The sequence below is a fragment of the Haemorhous mexicanus genome, chromosome 25 (assembly GCF_027477595.1).
Source record: "Haemorhous mexicanus isolate bHaeMex1 chromosome 25, bHaeMex1.pri, whole genome shotgun sequence".
Classification (NCBI taxonomy): domain Eukaryota; kingdom Metazoa; phylum Chordata; class Aves; order Passeriformes; family Fringillidae; genus Haemorhous; species Haemorhous mexicanus.
The window spans coordinates 5,688,115-5,714,257 of NC_082365.1; the positions used below are offsets into that span (position 1 = coordinate 5,688,115).

At 52.7% G+C, this 26,143-nt stretch overlaps 1 protein-coding gene and 1 non-coding gene across 2 annotated transcripts in view; both read left to right on the forward strand.

Annotated features, from left to right (window-relative positions):
• Positions 1 to 24,861, forward strand: part of LGR6 (leucine rich repeat containing G protein-coupled receptor 6) — a 163,918-nt gene extending 139,057 nt beyond the window's left edge. The window contains exons 10-18 of the mRNA XM_059867721.1: positions 585 to 653; positions 1,632 to 1,703; positions 4,939 to 5,004; positions 7,508 to 7,579; positions 9,660 to 9,731; positions 10,407 to 10,532; positions 14,192 to 14,352; positions 20,683 to 20,763; positions 22,315 to 24,861. Of these exons, the coding sequence (XP_059723704.1) occupies positions 585 to 653; positions 1,632 to 1,703; positions 4,939 to 5,004; positions 7,508 to 7,579; positions 9,660 to 9,731; positions 10,407 to 10,532; positions 14,192 to 14,352; positions 20,683 to 20,763; positions 22,315 to 23,552 (1,957 nt within the window). The 3' untranslated portion in view covers positions 23,553 to 24,861. The remainder of the gene's footprint in view (positions 1 to 584; positions 654 to 1,631; positions 1,704 to 4,938; positions 5,005 to 7,507; positions 7,580 to 9,659; positions 9,732 to 10,406; positions 10,533 to 14,191; positions 14,353 to 20,682; positions 20,764 to 22,314) is intronic.
• LOC132338480 (U6 spliceosomal RNA) lies at positions 13,850 to 13,942 on the forward strand. Its single transcript, XR_009489456.1, has one exon. It is a non-coding gene; the product is annotated as a U6 spliceosomal RNA (small nuclear RNA).
• Positions 24,862 to 26,143: the final 1,282 nt, after the last annotated feature.

Below are 26,143 nucleotides of genomic sequence, written 5' to 3' on the forward strand. Positions count from 1 at the left end.
GCAGCCAGCAGTGGCACTGCTTCCTCCACATCTTGGCCCTGTCCCTGCTCCAGGGCCACCAGCACAGGCTGGGCACCACCTGAACCACAACAGTTGCCCCACATCGGCGTTTCAGCCGACCTGTTGTGGCACAGCACTAAAAATACTGAGGCAGAGGCAACCTCATAAATCTCTATTTATAAGCCTCGCCCAGGCACATAAAATAAATCATTCAAATAGCCCTGCATTCTTTAGATCCAAATGCATAGACCCAGGGAGGCTTGGGTGGGATGCCCTGCTTACATTCCCCATGGTAATTGTTTGGGGTTTTTTTATTTAATTTGGGTAGAGATCGTGCCAAGAATGTCAGTGGCTGGGAGAGGCTTTGAGCTTGCCAAGTCTCCCTGCATGGAAGTGCCAGCTCCATCTTGCTGTATGCACACCGTGTCTGCCCCAGCCACAGGGACACGCTGGGGCTGGGCCTTGATCCCATCTGGGTGTGAGGAAGCAGATTTGCCACCCTGGCTGATGGGTCTGGAACCCTGAGCAGCTGCAGGTGCCTCCAGGTGCTCTGCCCACCTCACTGCACCCTCGTTTCCCTGCAGGTCACTTAATGGAGCCACGGACATCAGGGAATTCCCGGACCTTAAAGGCACCACCAGCCTAGAAGTTTTGTGAGTGGCACTTCTCTCCCTCTTACCCTGCTAGCTGTGCTCTTCCTCCTCCAAGGTGGTCCAGGCTGTTTCAGTGAGGACAACTTTCCCAATGCTGTGCAGTGTTCAGCTCTCAGCTCTGCCTGTCCCTGGTCGCTCACCCTTCTGCTTCGTTTCACCCCTGTGGCTCCTGAAGGCAGCTTTCCTCCCTGTGAGTGGCTCTCTCAGTACTCTTGAGTGTGCCCCAGTCTTTTTTTTGTTTGTCTGGTTGGTTTTTCCTTCCTTCCTTCCTTCCTTCCTTCCTTCCTTCCTTCCCTCCTGCACCTGTGAAGGAGTGAACCTGTGAGTGCAGTGCTTCTGCTGCACCCCAGAGTCTCTGCCCATACTGGAACCAGCACCGTGGTGCAGTTCAGGAGACATCTGCCACCCAGGCTGGGGCTCCTGCAGCTGCTCTGGTCTCCTCCCCAAGCCCCCAGGGCCTTGGAGGACACACTGCCCCTGGCCACACACGGTTCTCCTCTCTTGGATACCATCCCCACACTGAGCCCACACTGCAGCACCCCTGGCCAGGGTGTGGCCTGGCTGTGCCGTGTCTAGGGGACACAGGGACACACCATCCATCCCTCAGACATAGCTTCTGAGGCAGCCCTGGCTCCAGGCCTGTCCAGCCTGGACAGTGGGAGCAGGGAGGGCAGAGCACACTACAGAGGCCACTGCCACCTGCCCCCAGCAAGGCCAAGGACATCTGTGAATTCAATACTCAGCAGTGGCCCCAAACTCTTCATAGAGTGGCCCAGAACTCTTCACATTCACCTTAGCCAGGTCCAGCAGCAGTGCTTGTTTCCAAAACTGCCAGGCAGGATTTTGTCCTCTCCATGTCTTTTATTGTCCTGCTGATATTGTCTCTTCTGTCACTATCTGGGACTGGGCTTTGGGGTCACAGAGTCTGGGTGCTGGCTGTCAGCAACTGCATTTCTTCTCTCTCCTCCATCCCTCCAGGACCCTGACCCGGGCAGGAATCCATTTCCTCCCCAGAAGGATGTGCCAGCAGCTGCCCAGCCTCCGAGTCCTGTGAGTAACCCGTGTCCCTGTCCTGCCTGGTCCTTACAAAGTGCCCTCAGGAACTGGGCTTTCCTTTTGTCTAGCTCAGGGAAAGGACCAGCTGTGGAAGACCATCCTGTGGTGCTTGTTCCCATCATCTTTTCCATGCAGAAATCACCACCTTGTTCGTCACTACTTTGAGCTCTTGCTTGTTCCTGCACTTGCTGCTCCATCCCAGCTGCTGCTCTGCTCCCAGGGCTGCAGCCAGGCACCTCCTCCTTGCCCTGCACCAGCAGGACCTGTCCCCTCCCCATGCAGGGGGAGTAGAGAGAGTACAAAAGGAGATGGATAAGGATGGCCACAGCCCTTCACAGCTCCTCTTAGCCCAAAACCAAGGGGGAAATCACCTTCACCCTCTGCCCCAGCCTTGGCTTATTGCAGTTGGAGCTGCAGCAAGGGCCATCACCTGGAGGAAGGATCCTGTTCATATCCCAGGAGGGATCAGGTCTGACCTGATGGAGACCTGTGAGGCCACAGGCCTCATTTCCTCACCTGGGGCAGCACAGCCAGGTCAGGGCTTTGCTTGGTCTCTGTTTCTTTGGCTCTGCCTGCTTACCCAGGCACTGATGCTGGGGGGTCATGCTCTCTCCTTTAGCTTGGTACATGATGAAATCAACATCTCAGAGAGGTTCTGCACCATCTCAGGAATCACACCCCTGGTTCCTGAGATCCCCAACTATGTTTGCAATCAAAGACATCCTCAGGAAATGAGTCATGAGCCAGATTTATACAAGTTTGCAGCCTAAGGGCAACAACAGGCTTGCCTCTCATCAGTCTTTATACGAGCAAGCTGAAAAAGAAAACAAGTTTGTTCCAGGAAAGCAACAGGAGTGAATTCTTGATCACAGAAACTGGAAACAAGAGTAAAACATAAAAATAAAAGAAGACAATTTGTAATTTAGGAGATTACAGGCTTTTGGTTCCAGATGTCCCTGTAGGGAAGATCTCTCATCTTTAGACATCTGGACCAATTCAATGGATGAGTTGCTACAAAAGTGCAGCCTTTGGGCTGGCCCAGGCTGTTGGGTCCCAGAGCTCTGTTTATTTTTGCAGTTATCAGGCTGCAAGCCCTCACAGCAGAGCCTGTTCTTGTGTCTGCCCCCCACCACCATGTGGGAGAGTTTTATTGGGACACACCACCTTGTTCCTTGCCCCCTGCTCCTCTTCCCTAGTGAACATTCCTGACATTAACTGGATTGCTTTTGGGTTTGGAGAGAGAGCGTGAGGGCCAATGTTTGTGCATGTTTACATCTCTCTTGCCTTTGAAATGCCTTGGCCCCTGTCCCCACAGAGCCAGTGGCTGCTCTCTGCCTGGCTCTGGGCAGCCACAGAAGCTGTGGCTGTGACACCTCTGGCCATAGATGACTCAGGTAAAGCTGCATTTCCAGGTGTGGACTCTCTGCAAGGACTCTGCACAGGGACTGTAGAGCCACTGCAGGGCCAGAGGGTCACAGCCATCCTGGGATGCCCCACACAGGCAGGGCAGCCTTGGGCATCAACCTGGCATCATCCTGCTGCTTTCATCCAGAGCTCCTGCTCAGGGCAGATTTCCTGTAACCATGGTACATCCTGAGGTGGAAGGGACCCACAAGGATCATTGAGTCCAGCTCCTGGCTCTGCACAGAACACCCCAACAATCCCACCCTGGGCCTGACAGAGTAGTCCAGATGCTCCTTGGGCTCTGGAAGATTTGTCTTTCTCCTCAAGCAGAAATAGGTGGAACTCCCCTGAGCATAGCTGAAGTCCCTTGGTGCCATCAGCACCTTCATCCTGGTGTGTTCCCAACAGAGCATGAGTGACTGAGGCTGCTCTGTTTGTAGATTCTGGGCTGCACCTGGTTACCCCCACTCTGGAGGAGCCAGAAATAACTCCTGGGGCTGGTTCTCCCCCATCACTGTTAGCTCAACTCCAGCCCTGTCAAGCCCCATGTATTGACACAGGGACCAGGGAGAAGTGACTGATGCTAAGGATTTTCTCCATCCTGGATGACAGCCTCCAGAGCCAAGTACAAACCTTTTGCTTTCTTTTCCCTCCCTCCTCCTCTCCACCATGGAAAACTGGTGGTGAGTGGGTTGGCAAAAAAAAAAAAAAAAAAAAAGAAAAAAAAAACCTGAAATATTTTAGGAGCAATCTATTGGCAGAAAGAAGGAAACCAAGTTTGGAAAGTCGTCCGAGAAACCACATACAAAACTTTACCCTGGGGTAAATTTCCCTTGAACAACCACAAATCCAGTCTCTGCTGGTGGGGGAAAGAGCTGGGTTTAAACATTGCTCCTTACCCAGCCTGTTTCAGCTTCAATAAATTCTCATTAAGCTGTGCCAGGGTGGGTTTTCCTCTGACTATCAAGGCACTCTAGAGGTGACAGGACACTGAGCCATGAACCAGTGGCAAGAGGAGTTTGCTGCAAACTACTTTCGAGTGACAGCACTTGAAAAAACTAGGACCAGAGGCTGTCAAAGTCTGTAACGTCCTGAACCAAATCCCTGCCAACGCCCCAACCCCTTCACTGACCTTGGGACAAAGCCAGGAAAGCCTGAAGGGGGAGCAGGCAATGGGCAGTGGGGTTGCTGTGCCAGGAGGGAGCTGGTCAAATCCTGCCCAGGCTCTGCAGGCACATCTGCAGCTTGTGCAAGCTCTGGCAGAAATATCTCAGTGCTGTGCCCATGGAAAGCAGGGCTGGGCACAGCAGAAGTGGCACAGGAGGGTTTCCTTTCCCAGCTGACTTAAGGCTGGGGAGAACAAGCCCACCCCAGCTGTACCAGCAGCTCCATCAGCCCACAGGCTGTGCAGGGAGCTGGGCTGGGGGTGGGTGAGTGGGGAAATCACAGGGCAGCCCTCACCCTGCACAGAAATCATGGGGCAGCTCACCCTGCACAGAAATCATGGGGCAGCCCTCACCCTGCACAGAAATCATGGGGCAGCTCACCCTGCACAGAAATCACAGGGCAGCCCTCACCCTGCACAGAAATCACAGGGCAGCCCTCATCCTGCACAGAAATCATGGGGCAGCCCTCACCCTGCACAGAGACTCCCAGAGCCAGCAGCAGCTGCAGGGTGCAGATCCCACTCTGGGTTATCAAAAGTGGAGCTGTGCAGGATGAGGTGAGCTCCCCTTGCTCTCCAGCAGTACCTGCCTCGCAAGGGAGGGCTCAGGGGCACTGGCTTCTGGTGTCCCAACATTCCTGTGCTGTCCTTTCCCTGCAGAGAGCTGTCACACAACCAAATTGAAGAGCTGCCCAGTTTCCACCGGTGCCAGCAGCTGGAGGAGCTGTGAGTATGGAAATGTCCTTGTTTGTGCTGTGCTCTGGGGAAAAAGGGCTGCTTTGAGGAGAGGGGTGGTTCCCACCCACAGAACTCCCAAGCACTGGGGAAGTTGGGCATTGTAACTCACTGTTTGGAGTACAACTGGACCAGAGCTCCACTCTCTGCCCCTGTGCACATACAGAATAAAAATACATCCCCTGTGCACAGGAGCTTCATTCAGGTCCTGCCAGAGGTCCCAGACACTTCAAACAGAAGTAGGATCTGCCAGCACTGAATTCCCTTCTCTAACTCCAGTCCCACTCTGAGCTAATCAAGAATGGGGTTTATGGCCACCAAAAATGTCTTCTGCTCAAAGGAGGGGCCCCATGCCATGGGCACAAAGCAGCTCTTGTCCAGCCTGCCCAGGGCCAGCCCCTCCTGAGAGAAGGGGCATTCTTTTCCTCAGCTGTACCTCTGAAACTGGGTCCTCTCCAGGCCCCAGGAGGCACTGCTGCTGCTCTGAGACAAAGTTATTCACACTCAGCTCAAAACGTGGCCCTACACTTCAAACAGAACACAAGTTCTTGGCCTTTTTGAGAAAAACTTAAAAAAAACCAAACTATTAAGATAGACTCCATGATTTTTCACTGAATTCTGCTACCTGGAAGAACAGATGTATGGGAGCTGCATGCCCATTAAAAACCCACAGGAGAGGCTGTCCCTGCTCTCTGTAGCACCTCAGCCTGGATAGTCAGAGCAGCTCATCCAGCCTCAGCAAACTGGACATTAGAACACTGAAACTGCATGGAAATGAGAGTACACAGCCCCCGCTGCTTTTTATGGCAGCTGTGACAGTACCCCCAGGAAAACATTTGAAAAAAATAGAAAGTACACCAGAAAAAGACAAATGTTCAGAATTTCAAACCTGTAGTTTCACACATTCTGCCAGAGCTCCTTCTTACAGAATTTTATATTATGCCAAATTCAGACTTAACATGAATATAGAATCACATTAAATCCCAGTTTCTGGCTACTGAAGTCAAATAGATTATACCTATATACGTATAAAAACAGTAATCTTAAAATAATATTAAATATTAATATCAATAATGGTATTGATATTAATATTAATTTTAAATTTTAATTTTTCTTATTAAAGACCTTATTAAAATAAAAATAACATATTCTTATTTTGGTCCCTTATTTCTTAAGGCACCAAAATGAGTTTTTGGTCCCTTAGCCCCAAAGTTATTGTCCTGAAAGCCCCAACCCCACCAAGCATCAGTGTTCCTGATGGTTTGAAACAAGTCTGGTGGTGCCTGGTGGTACAACCTGGCACACAAACAGCTCAGCTGTGCCCTTGCTCTGCCGTAACTGCTGGTGTGCACACCTTCACCTGCACCACACAGGTGACCTCTCACAGCTACACACCCCTAAATTCTTTTTCTCAACCTTGTTCCAATACCCTTCTGCCCAAACTCCACCTCTTCCAATCAGTGAGGCCCCCAGATCTGTGCCCACATCTTCCAGTGGCTCCCAGGTGAAATCCTGGCTGGAGGCAGGGGCACTGCCAGCCTGGGGCACCACGGGGGCAGCTCAAGTGCCCACCTGTGGAACAGGAGCACATGGGCAAATACCAGCTGAGACACTGGAGCAGCACATGAGGGTCCTTGTGGGAGATGAGTCAAGGTCATTTCTGAGTCTAAAGGCAGGTTACCACCTGGGGAAAGCCCAGGAGCTGCTGCAGGAGCAGCAGGCAGTGGCTGTGTTCCCTTGCAGGAGGTCATAGATGGGGGACGCTACTTCTGCAGGTCTGGGAATTCAGGATGGGCTCACACGAGAGAAAACAGCCCTGAGGAACTGAACCTTTCCAACAAGGTGCATGGTTGGAGCATCCAGGATGTCTCCTGAGGATGTGGGAGTGTGTAGGTCAGTCAGCAGAGTCTGTGTGAACTCTCACCCTGCTTTTCCCCATCCCCAGGGGATGAAGGAGCTGGGAAGGGGATGTGGAGGGCTGAGGCACCTCATGTGCAGATGTGGACAGTGGGTTCTACAAAACATCAAGATATTTCTTCATGAAACACTGAGATACCTTCAGCCCTCAAACCTTCATCCTCACCAAGGCAAAGGGCAGCACCACATGGTCCTTCCTGAAGGGTCACACAGAGCTGGTTGCTGATCACTGGCTCCAAGCTCTCAGCTTTTCCTCTGGAAAAAGCAGTTTGGAGGCTTAGGGCAGAGCAGAGTGGGAAACCAGCCTGGGTTTGGGGTTAACAGGGCACCTTTGGCCACTGCAGCTCAACAGTTCTTTACTGAGTCCTGATGCCATCAAAAGCAGAGGCTCTCTGAGCCCTGGAGCTGCCTGTAGGAGAGAATGGCTTTGACACATTTTGCTGCTCATCCTCTTTAACTCCTGAAATAAGAGTAGGTCTCCCAAGCCCAGCAACTTCCACAGTGACAGTGCTGCCCTGGGACAAAGATCTCCATAACTGCCTTCAGCTCTCTTCTCAAAGCAGTTTCTGTTTTCCAGGGGTCTCCAGCACAACAAGATCCAGGAGATCAGAGCAGACACCTTTGTGCAGCTGATGGCCCTGCGCTCCATGCAAGTATTGTCTGCCAGGGAACCAGCTGGGGTCATGCTGGGGAGGGGGACTGTGAACCCAGGTGGGCTCAGGGAAGCTGCCAGCCTGCCTCTGTCTCTGCTGGGAGGCTTTTCTGCTGAGTCCCTCTTCCATTCCTCCTTAGGAAAGAGGAGGGCACAAACCATCCTTTTGGCTTCCCCCATGCCTGCAGCCCCCTCCCCCCCCTTACCCGCCCCCTCGTGCCCACACCCAGAGCTCAGCCAAGGCAGAGCCCACATCACAGACAGGCTCCTGAATGCCAGGAGGAACCCAGGGCAGTACCTGAGTGCACCTGAGCTCCAGCACCCCTGTCCCTCACATGCAGCTCTGGGGCCATGCACTCCTGGAACACCCATCCCATTCGTTTGAAAGCTCCTCCCCACCACTCAGCAGTTCGTGTTCCAAGCACCTCCCACACACAGAGTCACCTCCCAGGTGCCTGGCACCAGCCAAGGCCCTGAAGGGCACCACTGGCTCTGTGACATCTGGGAAGAACCCTGACAGTCTTTTTTTGCTGTTCTGTCAGGAAGTGAACTAAATCCCACCTAACCTGTTCCCATGGTGCAGCAATGTGAGTGCCATTTCATAGCTCCTGGGATCCCCCGAGTGTCACAGACACCACAGTTATACCTGAGGTGTGGCAGGTGACACTGCAGACACCCAGGGAAGCCTGAGCATGCTGCCCCAGCCCAGTCACACACAGGTGAGAAAGCTCTGGCAGCTTTGGGTGTGTTCTGGTCCCTGGGAAAGGATTCCTCTCGCCCAATGTCACACACACCTGAGCAGGTAGCTTCACTCCCTTAGAGCTGGAGAGAAGAAAGTTGGCCTGTAATCAGCCTTAGGGCAAGAAATGTGTCCCAGTTTGCTGGTTTCCTCTTTCCTGCTAACAGAGAGAGTGGAGCTCTCTCACTTGGATGGAGGCAGAGCTTATTGAGAGGTCTCAGTGAATACAAAGCACCTATGCATGGCAGGAGACATTCTAAAATCACCTTCCCCAGACCCCTGGCCTATGTGGGTACCTGTTCCCGATTCCTCGACTTCTGGGTCTCAGGCTGGACCCTCCCTGGGGGCTCCCCGGTCGGGAGAGACCCTACTGGGGTGGTTTTGTGTCAGGAAAGAGATTTGCACTGGATTTTTTCAGTCTTCAGGTTCTTGTTTATTATTATCTTATCTAGAGTTTTGTACGCTGTCCACACCAGGCTCAGCGTGCTGGGAAAGCACCACAAAAATGGCCAAAAATCTCTTGTTCCAAGGTCTTTTAAAACTAAACAATCCAGTTAAGAACTGACACCTGGATTGTTTTCCCTTTTAACCCAATAGCTGATCCCACAGAGCCCCCAGTGGGGACTTTTCTGCCCAATTACAAAATGCCACCCAAACCCATGGAGAAGGAGGAAGAAGCAGCATGAAGAAGAAACCCAGGATGACACCCTGTGCCCTCCATCTTGCTTCCATCCACAACATACTAAAAATCCCAAACCCTCAATTTCTCACCCAGTGACACACCCACACTGCTCTCTAGAATCTATTTCACACTTTTGTCGGTTCCAGTCTATCTTGAAGTCTGGGAAACTTTGTCCATGAATGAGGGTCAAAGTCAGAGCTCCCCTGGGGGTCAGGGCACCCCAGAGCAGACAGAGAAATGTTCCCTGTGCCCTGGGTTTGCACACTGGCCCTATCTGCCTGTGCCCACAGTGCCTGTGCACTGTGACTGCACTGGGGATGCTCTGACCCTAAGGCATGACCTGTTTGGCATGTTGGAAAAAAATTCACAAATTTACAGAAATCAAGCTAGAAAAGAACATTTTTCATTCATTGATCCTTTCCCATTGATGTCAGCAGAGGAGCTCCTGCAATGCTAACTCTTGTGCCCTCTGTGGGAAACCACCCATATACAGCCCCAGACTTGTCTGTGGGGAGCTGCAATGGGACAGAAATTGCTGCTGACCAAGGGACTACAGATCCCACATGTGCTCCCACCAGGGCCCTTGGCTGGGCCAGTGTCAGCAGCTTCACTGCCCTGCTCTGCTCTCTTCTTACTGCTGTGTCCTTGCCTTGCAGAGACCTGAGCTGGAATTACATCCAGTTTATTCACCCAGAAGCCTTTGTGACCCTGCACTCCCTCACCAAGCTGTAAGTTGCAGGGATATTTCTTTCACCAGGGATGGGAGGTATCTGAGCACCCCAGACTGACTCCCTGGGCTACCAGAATACCTGGGATTTAGATGCTGGAAGACTGATGTGTTCAGGTGCATGTCTCAGCACTGTGGACACAACAAATCCCAAGGTTTCCTAGTAATACTATTAATAAAGGGATGATGAAGTGCAGGAGGGGCCATCTTCAAGATGCTCTCATCCTGAACACTTAAACCTCCATTTCCTGGTGCTTCCATAGCTGCCTTAGATGCCTTTAAGGAAGATCAGCATGTTGGGCTGTTTCTGCAAGAGTCACTGCAGACCATCTGTGCTGGCTCTGGAGGGCCCCCAGTTCTCAGCCCCCTCTCTAAGAGCCTTGGGTGTTTGTTTGATGGGCTGGGACCTGCAGCCATCCCTGACCCACAGTGGAGGAAGAGATGTGTGGGGCACAGACGTGCACGGGGAGGGAGATACCACCCAGGGCTTTCAGCACGGCCACCAACCCAGCCCCTGCAGTGTTTACCTCCAGAGGCTCCTGGCCCCAGTGCAGCACCCAGCCCCATTTCAGCATCACATCAAGGGAGCAATTGAGGCAGTGCCCTCTGCTTGGCTGAGATACCACTGGCAGCACAGCCCTGACCGTGCTCTCCCTCTCTGCTTTCCCCTCACCAGGGACTTGACTGACAACCAGCTGGTCACGCTGCCCCTGGATGGTTTGGCTGGACTGACACATCTGAAGCTCCAAGGCAACCCAGCTCTCTCTGAGCCCTTCACCAAGGAGAGCTTCCCCAAAATGAGGTACTCGGGGTGTTGGCTCTTTCCCTTCTGGTGTTCAGCACAGCTGTATTTGCTCACAGCACTCAGCCTCCTGCTCTCCTGGCCCATCTCGTGCTTTCTCCAGGCTTCCAGGCCCATGGCTTGAGGAAGACCCATCTGCTGCTAGCACATCTCATCTTTAATATGTTCCGTGGAAGAGCAGTGATGTGCTCCCAGGCCACCACCCCCACCCCAAACACACACACACAAGTGGAAAGCATGGAGCAGGCCCAGCTCAGGGCTCCTCTCAATGGAAAACATTCCCAGAAGCCATCCCACCTAATGACATCCAGGTTTTCTTCCATAAACTCTGCTTGTGTGGCCGTGTCTTGTCTGTTATGGATTAATGAGGAGCCTGAAGGAGTCAAACTGATGAAGAAGAGGCTGAAAAAGGCTCAGAGCAGAGTACTGTGCTGCAGGCTCAGACTTTCCTAGCCCTCCTTGGCTCCTGGGTCTCAGTGTGGCATCTGCCTTTGAGCTTAGACACCCAGGGTCCAGAGAACACAAATTCTTCTCAGATGAAGTCATCTCTCGCTTGGGTGTCCCAGGGAGTTCCCTTCAAGCCAAGAATGCATGAGCTGATGCTCCCACTCATCCAGGATGGGTTCCCAAAGCTGGAGCTTCTCCAGTTTCCACACAGGGCTGGGGTCACAGATCACTGCACCAACACAGAGCTTAAAGCTCAGGCCTGAGGAGAAGTGTGGAGCTCTCCCTTCAGGCTGCCTCAGCAGTGGTGCCTGCAGGGCTCTCTTCTTCTGACTTTTTTAACTCAGAGCTAGGAAATGCTGCATGACTGGTTTCCAAATGGCAGGGGGTCCCAGAAGCTTTTGCAGGGTTTTCTACACCCAAGATCATACAACAATAGAATGGTGTAGGTTGGACAGAAACATTAAAGCCCATCCAGTCCCACCCACCCCCTGCCATGGTCAGGGACACCTTCCACCATCCTAAGTTGCTCCAAGCCCCATCCAGCCTGGCCTTGGACACTCCCAGGGGTGGGGCAGCCACAGCTTCTCTGGGCAACCTGTGCCAGGCCCTCACCACCCTCACAGGGAAGAATTTTTTCCCAATATCCCATCAAACCCTGCCCTTTCCAGTAAGAAATGAGGATTCCTTGTCCTGTCCCTCCAGACCCTTGTCCAAAGTTCCCCTCCAGCTTTCTTCACAGAACCACAGAACCAGAGAATCATTAATGTTGGAAAAGACCTCTGAGATCATCGAGTCCAACCTGTGACCAATCCCCACCTTGTCACCAGCCCAGAGCACTCAGTGCCACATTCAGTTGTTCCCTGAACACCTCCCAGGATGGGGATTCCACCACCTCCCTGGGCAACCCCTTCCAATGTCTAACAGCCCTTCCTGCAAGGAATTCCTCCTGATTCCAACATGAGTCTCCCCTGGTGTAGTTTGAGGCCATTTTCTCTCTCCCTGCCACTTAGTGTCCAGAGAAGAGACCAAGCCCCACCGTGTCACAAATCATCACTTGTAAGGAGTGATAAGGTCCCTGCTGATGGGGGAGAGCTTTCTTTTCTCCAGGCTGAGCTCCCTCAGCCACTCTCCATATGATTTACTCTCCAGACCCTTCCCCAGCTCCATTTCCCTTTCCTGACCCCAGCCCCTCAATGTCTTCCTTGAAGTGAGGGGTCCAGAACTGGGCACAGGACTGAAGCTGCACCCTCACAAGTGACAAGCTCCGTTAGACACTGGGAAGGGGCTCTGAGGTCTCCCCGGAGCCTTCTCTTCTCCAGGTGAACACCCCAGCTCTCCCAGCCTGGCTCCAGAGCAGAGGGGCTCCAGCTCTGGAGCACCTCCTTGGTCTCCTCTGGACCTGCTCCAACTGGCAGTCCCTTGTGCAGGGTGGGTCAAGTCCAGTGCTTCCAGGGTGTTTCTCCTCTAAATTAGTTCCATTCACATCTCTTGAGCTGGTTTGTGTTTGTACCAGAGAAACTGAGCCTGCAGCAGTGCTTCAGTGAACCATGCCAGGCAATGGACCCATTAACATTCCCTAAATTTCGGGTACTGCCATTAGGCAGCCTTACTCTTGGGGCATATGTCTGCAGGAGTCATCTGGGAGCAGTTCTTAGCCTTGCTGGGAGGAGCTGCACCTCCCTACCACCTTTCAATAATAGGATCTAATTTGGAGCTTATAACAGGAAATGAGCTTGTATACAGACTTTCCAGACCCTCCCAGGGCTCGGCCAGAAATGTTTGGGAACATAAAACAAAAGCATATTTTTAGAATATAGAGTTTTACCATATTTACTGATCTTGTCAGAGGACCTTAATTGTCTGGAAAACCTGGGGTTCCTTTGCCTTCATCAGCAGTCTCCCTGACTTCCAGCAAAGCCAAAAATTGCAACTGCTGACAGAAAGTCTGGTATTGCATCCAGATGATGCTCAACTGCTGTTGAATTACCCTTGTAATACATGCTATAATTAGAAACTATCAATTCGACTTTCAAGTAGAAATCAGACATATTTAAATAACTTGCTTCACTTGGGAGACATGAGAATTCCCTGCCTGAGCTGGGACTCCTGGAACTGGAGTTTGAAGGTGCCCTCAACAACAAGCAAGGATAGCCTTGCCCTAGGCAAGCTTCTCCTCTTCAAGGAAGGAAAGGATGCCTGGGAAAACATGGCCTTGGGGTAAAGATTGAAGACTGCACACTGCATATTGGAGAGAGGGGCTAGTTTATTCTGAGGAGAACAGCAGAAGGGTTTTTAGGAATGTGGTGGTTTAGGAATGGTATTCTCCAGTTTAGTATTCCTGCTAAAACCACGCACCACTCCTCCTCCCCAACTGGAGGCACAAAAGGCCAAGATCATGGGTTGAGATAAGAACAATTTACTGGAAACAGCAATGAGATAAAACACAAACACTAACAGCAACAATATTAATAACAAAAAGCATAAGAAAAGAAAGTTATTTACATGGAAAGCCCCCAAAAACAAACAAATGCCAGATGGCTCCCCCACCACATTTTCTCCTTTCCCCCTAGCCCCCAGCAATGAGTAAGATGGTACAGAATAACCTCTGGGTCCTGGCCATGCTCCCTCACACCTACTGCAAAAATTAACCCTGTTCTGGCTGGAACCAGGGCAAGGAACTATCTGGAAACTTTAGAGCAGTTTCCAAACCTGTTTTTTGACAACATTCTATTGACTGACAGTGTCTTAAGCACCAAAAGTTGTGCAGGGAGACCATGGGCTGCCCTGGGTCCACACCCTGTCCTACATGGAGTCCTTCACCAAAGCAAAGTCCCTCTCCACTGTAACCATCACCACACAGACCAGCTTTTGTCATGTCAGCAGCACAGGTACCAAAATTGGAACGATACAGAGAAGTTCAGCACGGCTCCTGCACAGAACTTCGTGGAGAGTTCCATATTTTTTTGACTCATCTGGTGAGAGCACGGTGCTAATAGCACCAACATTGTGGATGTGATCCCTGTAGGGCCCCATTCACTTCAGAGCTGCACATGATGACCCTTGTGGGTCCCTTCCAGCCCAGAATATTTTGTGACTCTGTAGAGATGAGTTTCATCTTTGAACAACTGAAGGAGCTAAGCAAAAAGTGCAAAGCAATGGAGAGTCTGGCCATGGAGGAGACACACCTTAAAGTTCTGCTTTCCTCTGTGCAGAGTCCTGGAGGTGCCCTACGCCTACCAGTGCTGTGCCTATGGGAGCTGCAGCAGCTTCTTCAGGGTGTCCAGCCAGTGGGAGGCAGAAGACATGGCCCCTGAGGAGGAGGATCCCCACAAGAGGACCTTGGAATTGTTCCCAGGTCACACTGACAACCACTGTGAGTAAACAGCCTCCGTGGTGATCGGCCCTGGGCAGGGCTGTGAGCTGGGGTGCAATCCTGCCTCTGCAGGAGTGGTGCCGTTGTCAGAGGTGACACTGCCTCAGGGAGGGCAGGCTGAGCCCTCTCCAGCACAGGTGGCCCATTGCTTTGAACAGGCTTCATTTGGTGACCCTGTGGGAGAAAGTGTAGGTGTGGCACATCCAAACCTTCACAATAGAACAAAAGGACCTGGCAGCCCCCACACCCCGGGCATGTTTGTCAGTTTGGCCTTGCTGGCCATGGAGGGAGACTGCTCAAGGCACTGAAGGTGGCTGAGGCTAACTGGGACACCTGGGCTTGGTCATTAGGTTTCTGGGCAATGTGGAGCCTTTGGCAGGACATCAATCTGTGCTCTTATATCATCTAGAGGAAGGACCCTGGGATTAATCTGAGTAAGAGAATGAACTCAAGGACCTGGGATATCCCTCTGACTGGAGGTAGAGAGAGCTCTTATCTCTCTCGGGTGTTGCAGCCAAGGTCTGGGTTAGGTGTGACAACAGGACATGTTTGGGGAACACAGCACAGGAACTGGCCAAGACAGCGAAGAAGAAGCTCCATGGTTGAGTAGCACTTTCTGTCCAGGAGTCCATTTATTCTGTGCTCCAAAGTGCAGGTCTGCACAGACTGCTTGTGGCCAGTCCCAGGAGCCAGCAGAGAGTGCAAGGCACCACTGCACTCCCAGCCCCACAGCACAGCAGGAGCTCCAGCACCAGGCTGGTGTGATCCCTCTGCAAGAGAATCTCAGAAAAACAGAAAGAAAAACATGAACCCCTTTGCTTCCTCTGTAACTGCTGGAGAGTGCAAACAACATTTCGGAACACAGCCTGGATGCTGCTTCTGTTTATATATTTGTGTAAATACAGTGCACTTCCGAGGCCTGAGACATCCTGCAGGCAAATCCACATGGTAGCTGGAGAGAGGGCTGTGCCCCTGCAGAGCCCTGAGCCACCTGCTCCCAGGAGCTCTGAGCATCCAGCCCCAGCCAGGGCCCTGCTGTCCTCCCACAGCCTGAGCAGGCAGGACTGCATCTGGAGTCAGACCCAGAGCTGCTGGACACTGCTGTTAGGAAAATTAATCCACAAACACCAGAGGTTTATGTCCAAAAAGGAGACAGAAGAGTCCTTTTTTGGCTTTATTCCAATCAAGGGAGAGGCCATGGGGCATTCCCCTGGGATCTCTCAGGATTTTTGGAGGATGCAGCCTCCCTTTTTATCCCAATTTCCCAGCCACATTTCCCTTCTCTCTTTCCCCACTGGCTGAGGTACTTGAGAGGTTCAGACTTTCCAAAACACCTGATACCAAAGATTTCCCTCTAATGTACAACCCTTCCCTTTAATTTTTAATTCTTGTGGAATTTAGGGGTTTTCTTCCCCATTGTTTCTTTCATCTTTCAATGTCTAATTTCATTTATCAGCAAACCTAAAGTTTATTTGTAAAAGCAAATATCTTTTTCCATTCATCTATCAGTGGAATCCTTCCCATGGTTTCCTTTCTCTTCCAGGGCTAGTTTTATCCACCAGCAGACCCACAGCTCATTTGTAAAGACAAATCTGCCATTCCTCTCACTGTGTTATGGGCAGGATGACCAAGACACTTTGTGACACAGCCAGCAAGGGACCCCCAAGCCCTGTGCTTCTGCTCCTGCACTGATCCTTCCTCAGAATGACCTTTAGACATGCAAAGAGCCCAGCCAGAGGGTAGCAAATGTGGTTCCTACTGGCATGATGTGGCTCCAGGAAGCATGGTAGACTTGGTGGTAACACTGGCCAGACAGTACAGAGGAGTCATGTTACAGTCATTGCTGCAGGATTTCATTCTGAGCCACGTCACTTTTTCCATCATTAATGCAGCCCATACTGTAGCAGTCCTAGTACAGATAGCTGTGGGGTTTGCCTAGCAAATTATGGCATTTGTGGAAAGATCTAGTTTGTGCCAAGGGGCCACTGAGCTGCTTTTGCTCGGTACCAAAGTCTTTGATGTCCCAAAGGATGCTCTCACCTGGCCCTGTCAGCAGACCAAAACCTACCCCAGGGTCCCAGGCCTCCAGGCCAGTCCCAGCACCACAGGGGAATGCTGACTGATTCTAAGATGTGCCAGATGAGGCTGCTTGTAAAGACTCCTGTTTTCAGATGTTAAAGCATTGGATCTGTTTTGGAATATCAAAGCACAGAGGTGCAAATGTGAAATGCACAGGAACATCACTCCTTATGATGTGCAGCTTTTGCAGATGACTCTCCAGACCTCCAGCAGCAGGGTCTGCTCTTGATGATATGGGGTTTTTGAGATTGCTGTTTCACTTAATTAATCATGGCTTTATTTCTGTTCCCTGTGCTTCCTTTCTGATGGTCACTGATGGCCTTTGGCTGGATTATATGAACCTTGTAACACTTCCTCATTAAAGAGGAAAAAAGCTCCCAAACATTCCTTTCGTGCAAGAGGGAAAGTGGTCTGCTGAAGAGAAAATACCTCAGGGCTGTGCAGCAGCAGGTCCTGCCAGGCTTGTCAGGGCACTCAGGATGCTGTGGGAGAACTTGTGAGAGGGACAGGGAACACTTCCAGACAGCTCTGTCCTCTCAGCCTTGTGCATTGCTTCCAGTCCTTCCCAAATGAGGGAAGAGGTTCCCAGAACCTCAGGCTGGACAGTGAAAGGCAGCTTGTCCCAGGCAGCCATGCAGAGACAAGAAATGGCTCCCAGCACCCAGCCCTGCCTTGCCCTGCCTGGCAGTGACTCCTACAGCCTCTCCTGCTCCCATCCCAGCCCTGCCCTGCCTGGCAGTGGCTCCTACAGCCTCTCCTGCTCCTATCCCAGCCCTGCCTTGCCCTGCCTGGCAGTGGCTCCTACAGCCTCTCCTGCTCCCATCCCAGCCCTGCCCTGCCTGGCAGTGGCTCCTACAGCCTCTCCTGCTCCTATCCCAGCCCTGCCTTGCCCTGCCTGGCAGTGGCTCCTACAGCCTCTCCTGCTCCCATCCCAGCCCTGCCCTGCCTGGCAGTGGCTCCTACAGCCTCTCCTGCTCCTATCCCAGCCCTGCCTTGCCCTGCCTGGCAGTGGCTCCTACAGCCTCTCCTGCTCCTATCCCAGCACCCATCCTGCAGCCAAGCCCAGCCCCGAGGGACCACCTGACTCCAGACTCAGAGCACACATGGTGCCACAGACCCCAGGGTCAGATCAGCTCTTCCCCATCCCCCCAGGGCGCTGAGTGCCTGGGAACCCCCCCACACCACCTGAGTATGTCCATTCTCATCTGAGTAACACCCACCTGGGGCCCAAACTAAAGTGCTCAGTGCACATCTCATCATTCTGTCACCTTGCCAAAACGGACATTTAAGGTCTCAGTTCCAGCACTTCCAGTGTTTGGGATATCACTGAATTCTAGAATGGTTTGGGTTTGGGAAGTACCTTGAAGCTCTCCTCATTGCCCTCCTGCCATGGCAGGGACACCTCCCACTGTCCCTGGTGGCTCCAAGCTCCATTCATCCTGACCTTGGGCACTTCCAGGGATCCAGGGGCAGCCACAGCTGCTCTCCAGCTCTCTTGGCACCCCTTTAGACACTGGAATGGTCTCTAAATCCTGGGGCCTTCTCTTCTCAGGCTGGGCAATCCCAACTGTCTCAGCCTCTTTGGATTACAGCTGGCAGTGTTTAGCAGACACCCCCTGCCCCAAGTCTGCCCTCTGGCTGACCAGGAGCCCAAGGATGGCTCGGGGACCTGCCACCAGGACAGCCCCCAGCAGCTCCCAATGGTGCTGCAGAGGAGGGCAGGGAAAATGCCCTGGGGCACTTCCATCAGCACCCCAGCACCTCCCTTTGGGACCTCTGGTTTGAGGATAGAAAGGGATGAATTCACTGACAACATGTGTTTGCAATGATGAACAAAGCTGTGGGAAGTGAGAAGGGAGCACATGTGTGTGGGTACCCTGGGCAGTGGGACACTGCTCCCCCAGCCCAGCCCCTCCAGCAGCTTGTGGAGTTACTAATGAACTTCTGCATCCTCCTGCAAACCCTGCAGGGTCCTTAGAGATCTACTTCTGCTTCTGTCATTCAAAAAGCTTCTCCAGACCCCAAACAGGATCTGCCCAGGCCTCTTGCACCCACCCTCACACCGAGGAGAGGGCAGGTCCCTGCCACCCAGGGGCTGCCCTGGCTGAGACAGGACTGAGCAGGGAACAAGCAGACAGCACTAAGGGGGGAAAGCATTCAGCTCAGTGTTTTCTGTTCTACCCTTTCCCCAGCAATTCTGCTCCTCTTCCTCTCACTTGACTTTTGGTACAGGCAGCTCATTTCTCATGGAAAGGGCACTACTGGCAAAGAGGGTTTTTCCCATAAGACTTCAGAAAGTGGGGGCACCTCAGCAAAATTCAAATAAATAACAGCTTCTTCAAAATCAATGCAGCCTGCCTTGCTAGGACACAACAGCCATTTTCCTTTCTCCACAGTTCCCAGGCTGGAGAGGGACTGGTTTCTAGCAGAGAGAGGTACATTTTTCACTTTGAATCCCACTGTGCTGACTAAGGATTGCTTTGTAATTCCCAGCAGGCTCAGTAGTCCAGGCAAAACAAGAGATCATCCTTCATTTCAGGAAAATGTTGAACCTGGGCTTAAAACCAGGCTTTGAGGAGAAAATGGATGGCACAGGTTAGATTTTCCCAAGGGCTGGGTCTCAGCAGAGCACAGAAAGAGCAAGGCTGTGTCTGTTTTATTTGGGTATCGTGACTGCACATCACAGCCTCCGCACTGTGGCTGGAAAAGACACTGGAGATTTATAAGACTATAAAATACAAGGATGAAATATTTTTCCATCCCACTGTGAGGGTTTCCTTGCCAGGCTCCAAAGCAGCAGTAATATTTCAATTCTTGCACAGACAGATTTTTAAAATGACCTTTTTTCCCAAAGCTCCCTGAAGCTGAGAAAGCCATGAAGCTTGTCAGGAGGCACTAAAGATAGCATGTTATTTGTCATCATCCTTTAATCAAATAATCCCAGTCACATTTTCAAACACAGGCAGGGAGCAGAGCTCTTGAGAGGCACCACTTCTAAACAGATTAGATACATAAATCCCACTCAGGTCAGCCTTATCTTCAGCACTGTGGAGATTTGCCTTCCTGGCCAGTGTCTAAGCTGCCAGGTGCACACCTGGGCTCCAGCATCAGTCCATTCATCCGAGAGAGAGTTCATCCCGCAGCCACAGATCCAGCTCTCTGGCTACCAGGCTGTAGCAAGAACAAAACCACATCCTTTGCCTTTCCTCCCACTGGCAGAAAACCCTCCCAAGATCTGCACTGGGAGCTGAAGGCTGTGCTGGTGCCATGGCTGGGAAGGGGGCAGCAGGACAGAGCTGTCCTCACCGTGTCCCAGTGCTGTCAGCCAGCAGAACTTTGGGAACAGGAGCAAGGAACAAAGCAGAAAAAGAACCTCGTGGATTAGGCTGAGAGGATGCTATTCAGCCTGGTGACAGCCTGCTCTGAACACACAGCTGAGGGCTCAGCCCCATTCCCTTCCAGCAGCTCCTTCTTCAGCCAGGGGCTCTGCCTGACCCTCAGCAAGCCCCAGCCTGGCTCGGGGTGCAGCTGCCAGCATGGCAGAGGTTCTGGTGCAGGGCTGGGCTCTGCAGCCTGGCTGCACAAACCCCATGGCTGCAGAATCTGCAGCCACAGGCAACCAGTCTGCAAATCCCTCAGCAAATCCTGGGAACATCCACGATTGAAAACAGGGCACCACAGTCCCAGGATTTTACAGGGCATAAAATAACACAGTAAATGTTGTGTTCCCTTGTGTCTTTGCTGAGGAACTGCTTGATGGTGGTTGCTGCTGACAAAAACTTTGTGCTGCAAGAAGAGGCTGATGGTTCCCTCTGAACAAAGCCTCAAAATCCCTGTTGATGAACAAATATTGGACAAGGCCTGCCCAGAAAGCTCCCATAGAGAAGCTGCATTTGAAGGCTTTGTGTTCTGTAACCACACAGGCTGGAGGATTTTGTTACTTTTAATAAAGAGTGCTGGGAGGAGGGAACCACAGTCACACAGCTCTGGGATCTGGGGCTCTCATACTTCAAATGTTGGGAGTAACCTAAAAACAGAGGGGTTGGCTACACTGCAACCCACCAACGTTTACAAGATCTTCTCCCTCTACAGCAGTGACTGCAGGGGACAAACTGCACACCAGCAGCTACTTTGAACTGGCTGGGAAGGTCTGTGTGGAGGACAGGCAGCAGGAAAAGCTCCAGGCCCAGTTATCTTTGATGGTTCTGCTTGTTTTTATCTGAGCACCATTTCTTGTTCTTTCCTCCCCAGATGACCTAGATGCAGATGATCTTCAGCTGGACCTTGAGGAATCAAAGCTGCACCCCACAATTCAGTGCACACCAAGCCCAGGTGAGCAGCCAGGGAAGCCCTTTAAACAGAGTTGGGATCCTCTGAGCTTCTCTCAATCCCCAGGATCCCTCACGACCTTTCAGATCAGAAGCCTGATGGGTTGGGCTTAGGCCAAATGGGGGACAGGTGAGGAGTCTCCTTCTCCCTGTTGGATGCAGCTGCCCTCCCAGGAGAGGAGGCCCAGGTCAGGATCAGCCTGAGCAGGAACCCCAGGTACCACCAGCCCCTCCATCCACTGACCTGCTGCCCTCAGCTCTGGCTCTCCTCTTCCCTGCAAGACTGACACTTGGCTTTGCCTCAGCCAGCCTGGAATATTGCATGGCAGACCTTGTCCTTGGTGTCCTGATCATACCCATGGCACTGCAAACTGCAGGGATACTTTGCTCTGTTTCCTGAGGAAGGGGGAGCAGGGAGGCACTGGACTGCAGTGCTGGTTGGGGCTTGAGGAAGTCACCTTCTGATTTTGTCTCTGCTCATAGCTCAGTGGGGTCCTACACAGGCACACCTGGAGGCTGGAGAGGTCTGGTTCCAGCCAGCCTGCTGTGGAACACTGTCAGGGACAGACTTTTTACCAGTTGTTCCACTGAGTTTGTTGCAAAAGGAATAAGATTTCAGCTGAGGGCATGTCCGGCTGCCTGGCACTCTGAGCTTCACCTCCTTAGAAATGAAAAAGCTTTCTCCATTTCCCCTAATTTTTTTGCTCTCTACCACCTAAAACTTCTACCACCCTGATTTTGTTTTTGCTGAGCCACTCACTGAAACATCCCAATCCTTCCCAGAGGCAATTTTATACCATTGCCCACTCTCTCTTTCTCCTCTCTCTTCTTTTTTCTTTGGCAAACAGCTTCCAGACCAGTCCTCTTTTTTACCCCTCCATGACCTTCCCTTACTCACTCCCCGCTCCATCCACTTCTGTTCTTTCTTTCTCCTGACATCTTTCCATGTTCTGCCTGCCCAGACCCCTCTGTCCCTTCCCTGCCACCCCAGCTCCCTCCCTCTCTCCCTCATGCCCAGACACTTCACCTCCTGGTGCTCAAACCTATTCATGCAGAATGAATGAAGAGGTGCAGACATCTCTTAGCCAAGGTCTTGAGTGCACAGAGAGAGGCTGGCAGTGCCAGAGCAGGATGCAGCATCCTGGCAGATCTCCACACCACCAGCTCCCAGGGGGAACGTGAGAAGGAGAGGTAATGGCAGAGGGGCCCAAATGCCAGGCTGACACCAGGAGTGTTGGGCGGTCTGCAGTCACAACCTTCTTAGATTTTAGGAGCATTGATCAGTTTGTTGTTCCTTACATTTCATTTTGACCTCTCCCTGCACCTTCTTCCCGCCCTAGACAAGATCTGAGAGGATGCCAGACGTGCTCCAGTGTGGGGTCAGGAGCACAGGGGAGAGCCAAGAGGCAGCTACAGAAGAGGGGGGACAATGTCATATTTTCCTTGCCAGCCCAAGGCACTCATGTGGCTGGTGGGGCCAGGAGAGGGCTGGGACTTGGGCACCACTGGAGAGAAGCAGTGTCTGCTGGGTGTAACTTTGGGGTTTGTCTTCCAGGTCCCTTCAAGCCCTGTGACCACCTGTTTGAGAGCTGGATCATCCGCCTGGGAGTCTGGGTCATCGTTCTGGTCTCGGTGCTCTGCAACGGGCTGGTCATCCTGGCTGTCTTTGCTTCCCCCAGCTACCTGTCCCCGGTGAAGTTCCTCGTGGGCTCCATCGCCGGGGCCAACCTGCTGACGGGCATCTCCTGCAGCATGCTGGCCCTCGTGGACACCCTCACCTACGGCCACTTTGCCCGCTACGGCGCCAGATGGGAGACGGGTGCGGGCTGCAGGGTGACCGGGTTCCTGTCCATGCTGGCCTCCCAGGCTGCCATCTTCCTGCTGACCCTGGCTGCTGTGCAGTGCAGCCTCTCAGCCTCCTGCGTGCGGGGATATGGGAAGTCCCCGTCCCTAGGCAAGGTCAAGGCCGCCACCTGTTGCTGCCTGGTTTTGTCCTCTGTGGCTGCCGTTCTGCCTCTCTTCTCCATTGGGGAATACGGAGCATCCCCTCTCTGCCTCCCATACCCCATCCCAGAGGGGAAACCCAGCACCCTGGGCTTCACCGTGGCCTTGGTGATGACAAACACACTCTGCTTCTTGACCATCACTGGCACCTACATCCGACTCTACTGCAACCTGCTGAAGGGGGAGTTCAGCGCTGTCTGGGACTGCGCCATGGTCAAGCATGTGGCCTGGCTGATCTTCACCAACTGCCTCCTCTACTGCCCAGTGGCCTTCCTCACCTTCTCCTCTACCCTCAATCTCTTCCTTATCACCCCAGAGGTCATCAAATCCGTCTTCCTTGTGGTCCTGCCCCTGCCCGCCTGCCTCAACCCCTTGCTCTACCTGCTCTTCAACCCCCACTTCAGAGATGACTTCCGCCTGCTGAGGCAGAAAGGGCAGGACAAGGGCAGCTTCCCCCAGTCCTGCAGGGCTGATGACATGGAGAAAAGCTCCTATGACTCCACCCAGGCTCTGGTGAACTTCTCTGACATCGACCACATGTGTGAGACACCTGATTCCCTGGGAGTGCGCCCCATCCTTGACAGCTACAGCTTCCCCTCCATGACGCTCATCCCCTGCCAGCAAAGGGTGGGCACCAGGGGCAAGGAGAGGGGCTGCTCTGAGCATTGTCCCTGCCTCAATGACAGTGAGGTGCTGATAACTTCAGAGAGCCGGGATCTGTCTGGCAGCAGCCTCCAGATAACCTTCTTCCCCTCCCCACCCACGCCACCCTACACATCTCACTTATAACCCTCCTGGGAGCAGCAGTGGGAATGGCCCCACAGCCCACACCGAGGGCCAACACCAGTGCCCAGGGGCCAGCAAGATGACACAAACGGCTCCCTGAAAAGCACCAGTACGACCTATCTACCCTCATCCCCATCATACCTGCCTGGGCAACAGGCACCGCTCTGCCAGCTGCCCCTGGCCTAGAAGGGCTCTGACTGAGCTCCAGACACTCAGGGCTGGCCATGGGAGGAGACAATCCCTGTGTGAGTCTCACTTCTGCCAAGAGCAGCCTGGGAGAAAGCCCCACTGGCTCAGGAAGTGGGTCAGGGAAACCTCCTCCTGCCCACCCTGCAGCATCACCAGCCAGGAGGAGCCTGCAGCGAAGCCAAGCTTGTCTTCCCCAAGGCAGAGACCTCTTGGCCAAAGCCGTGGCTCTGTGGCAACCCCTGGAAATGGCCACCTGTGATGACATGGCCACCCACAGGAACCCCAGGCCTTGTCCTCTAGGGCTCTCTGCAGGTCCCACACACCCCTGGAAATGGGCTGGTGTCTGTCTCACACCACCAAAAGCAGCATATCCATGTGGACACCTGAGTTTTGGATGCCTCTACTTTGGGAATCCCCACTCATTCACTGGGAACCTCATGGGTTGGACACAACCCTCACTTCCAGCCAAGACCAGGAGCTGTGGATGCTCAGTCTTTCAATCTGACCCACAGTGTCTCACAAGGGGTCTCTGAAACCCACAGCAGCCAAACCCAAACAGTTCCCAGAAAAACCCATGTGTTCTGCCTGAGGTCACCCAGCAGCCCTGAGCCAAGGCACCTAGGGCACACCAGGCCCCCTCCACCCCCCCTTCAAACAGCACAGCACACCTGGGGCACTCCTGTCTGTAGCCACCTGGCTCCTGGTCGGACATGGTGAAAATGGGGTCTGGCTGCTGCCTCATTGCCCCCAGGCCTCACTCCTGGAAGAGGCTCTTGGGTCTGGGTGCATGTCCCACACACAGTGGAGCCATCTGGGAGACTGCATGTGCCTTCTCCTGTTTTAAGGGCAGGCAGCTGGTGTAGAAGGAGGAAACAGGAATCAGCATTGTGGGATGGTGGCATCAGGAGGACACAGGCCACTGGGAACAGCCTCAAATGCACTCCCTGCAGCTCAGGGATCACCCAAATCCACTGACTCCATCACAAACCCTCCCAGTGCCACCCAGTGCAGCAGGGAGCCCTGCACTCAGAGCTCTGGCCTGGGCAAAGCTTTGGTTCTGCTGACATTGCTGCAGCTGTTTGTCACTCATTTTCATGAGATAATAAATGAGCCCTGTTGCTGACCAGTGGCTGGTTTCTGTCCTCTTTCACATGAGGAGCACTCTGGTGCCTCCCTTGGCGGCTGCTGTGCCTTGGGTGTTGTCTGCACTGCCCGAGTGAGAGCTGGGAAATTGTGTTGCATCCATGTGAGTTGACACCACCCTCCCCACCCTGCTCTCAGGAGGGAAGAGCCAAGTCACCCACCTTTGTGCAGCAGAAATGTGGCACCAAGTGCCTCTCCAGGTCCTGTGAACCAGACTCCTGTGAGCTGTACCCTGTGATCTGCTGCTCAGGGGTTTGGGTTCGTGACCAGGACAGAGTCTGTGGCATCAAAGTGTAAGGACATCATTTAATGGGGTCTATGCAAAGCCAGACTCACCAGACAGAACCTGGCTCTGCTTCCCTCCTCTGCACTTGAGGCCTGTGGTCTTATCTCAAGATGAAAATCTTGAGAGATACCAAGAAATCAGAGGAACAAGATCCAAGGGTTAGAGAAGAGGGTGGGACCCCCAAATTTAGTGACAAAATCCAAAGCTCTACTACAATCTTCAGGTGGGAACTGTGAAAAACATGGCCTTTTGTGAGACTTGAATCCTGATCCAGACCTCTGATATCCTCCACATGCTCAAAATCTGTTTTCATGTTTGGCTCATTAAAAACACAGAGCCATTTTCTTCTATTTCCTTAGAGCTGCTCACATGCACAGGACTGGGAAAGACTCATCCTAGGTCGATTTCCAGAAACAAAATGCTCCTTTGGAAGTGGGATCAACCTCCTGGAGCTAGTCCAGAGCAGGGCTACAAAGCTGATTATCGAGATGAAGCATGGGGAAAGGTAAAAAGAATTGAGATTGTTCAGCCTGGAGAAAAGAAGCTCTGGGGTGACCAAACTGGGGCCTTCCAGGACCTGAAGGGAGCCTGCAAGAAAGATGGAGAGAGACTGTTTGGGGGGCCTGGAGTCACAGGACAAGGGGAATGGCTTCAAACTGACAGGGAGGAGGTTTGATTAGATATTGGGGGAAGGAATTCTTGGCTGTGAGGGTGGTAATGCCCTGGCACAGGGTGCCCAGAGCAGCTGTGGCTGCCCCATCCCTGGAAGTGTCCAAGGCCAGGCTGGATGGGGCTTGGAGCAGCCTGGGGCACTGGAAGGTGTCCCTGCCATGGCAGGCATAGGGCTGGATGAGCTTTAGGGTCAATTCCCATTCAGGACAATTCTGTGATCCCCAGCACAAACTCAAATTCCCCAGCACATATCCTTACTCCATAAGGGAATCTCGAATTGGAAGACAGCCTAAAATAAACCCCA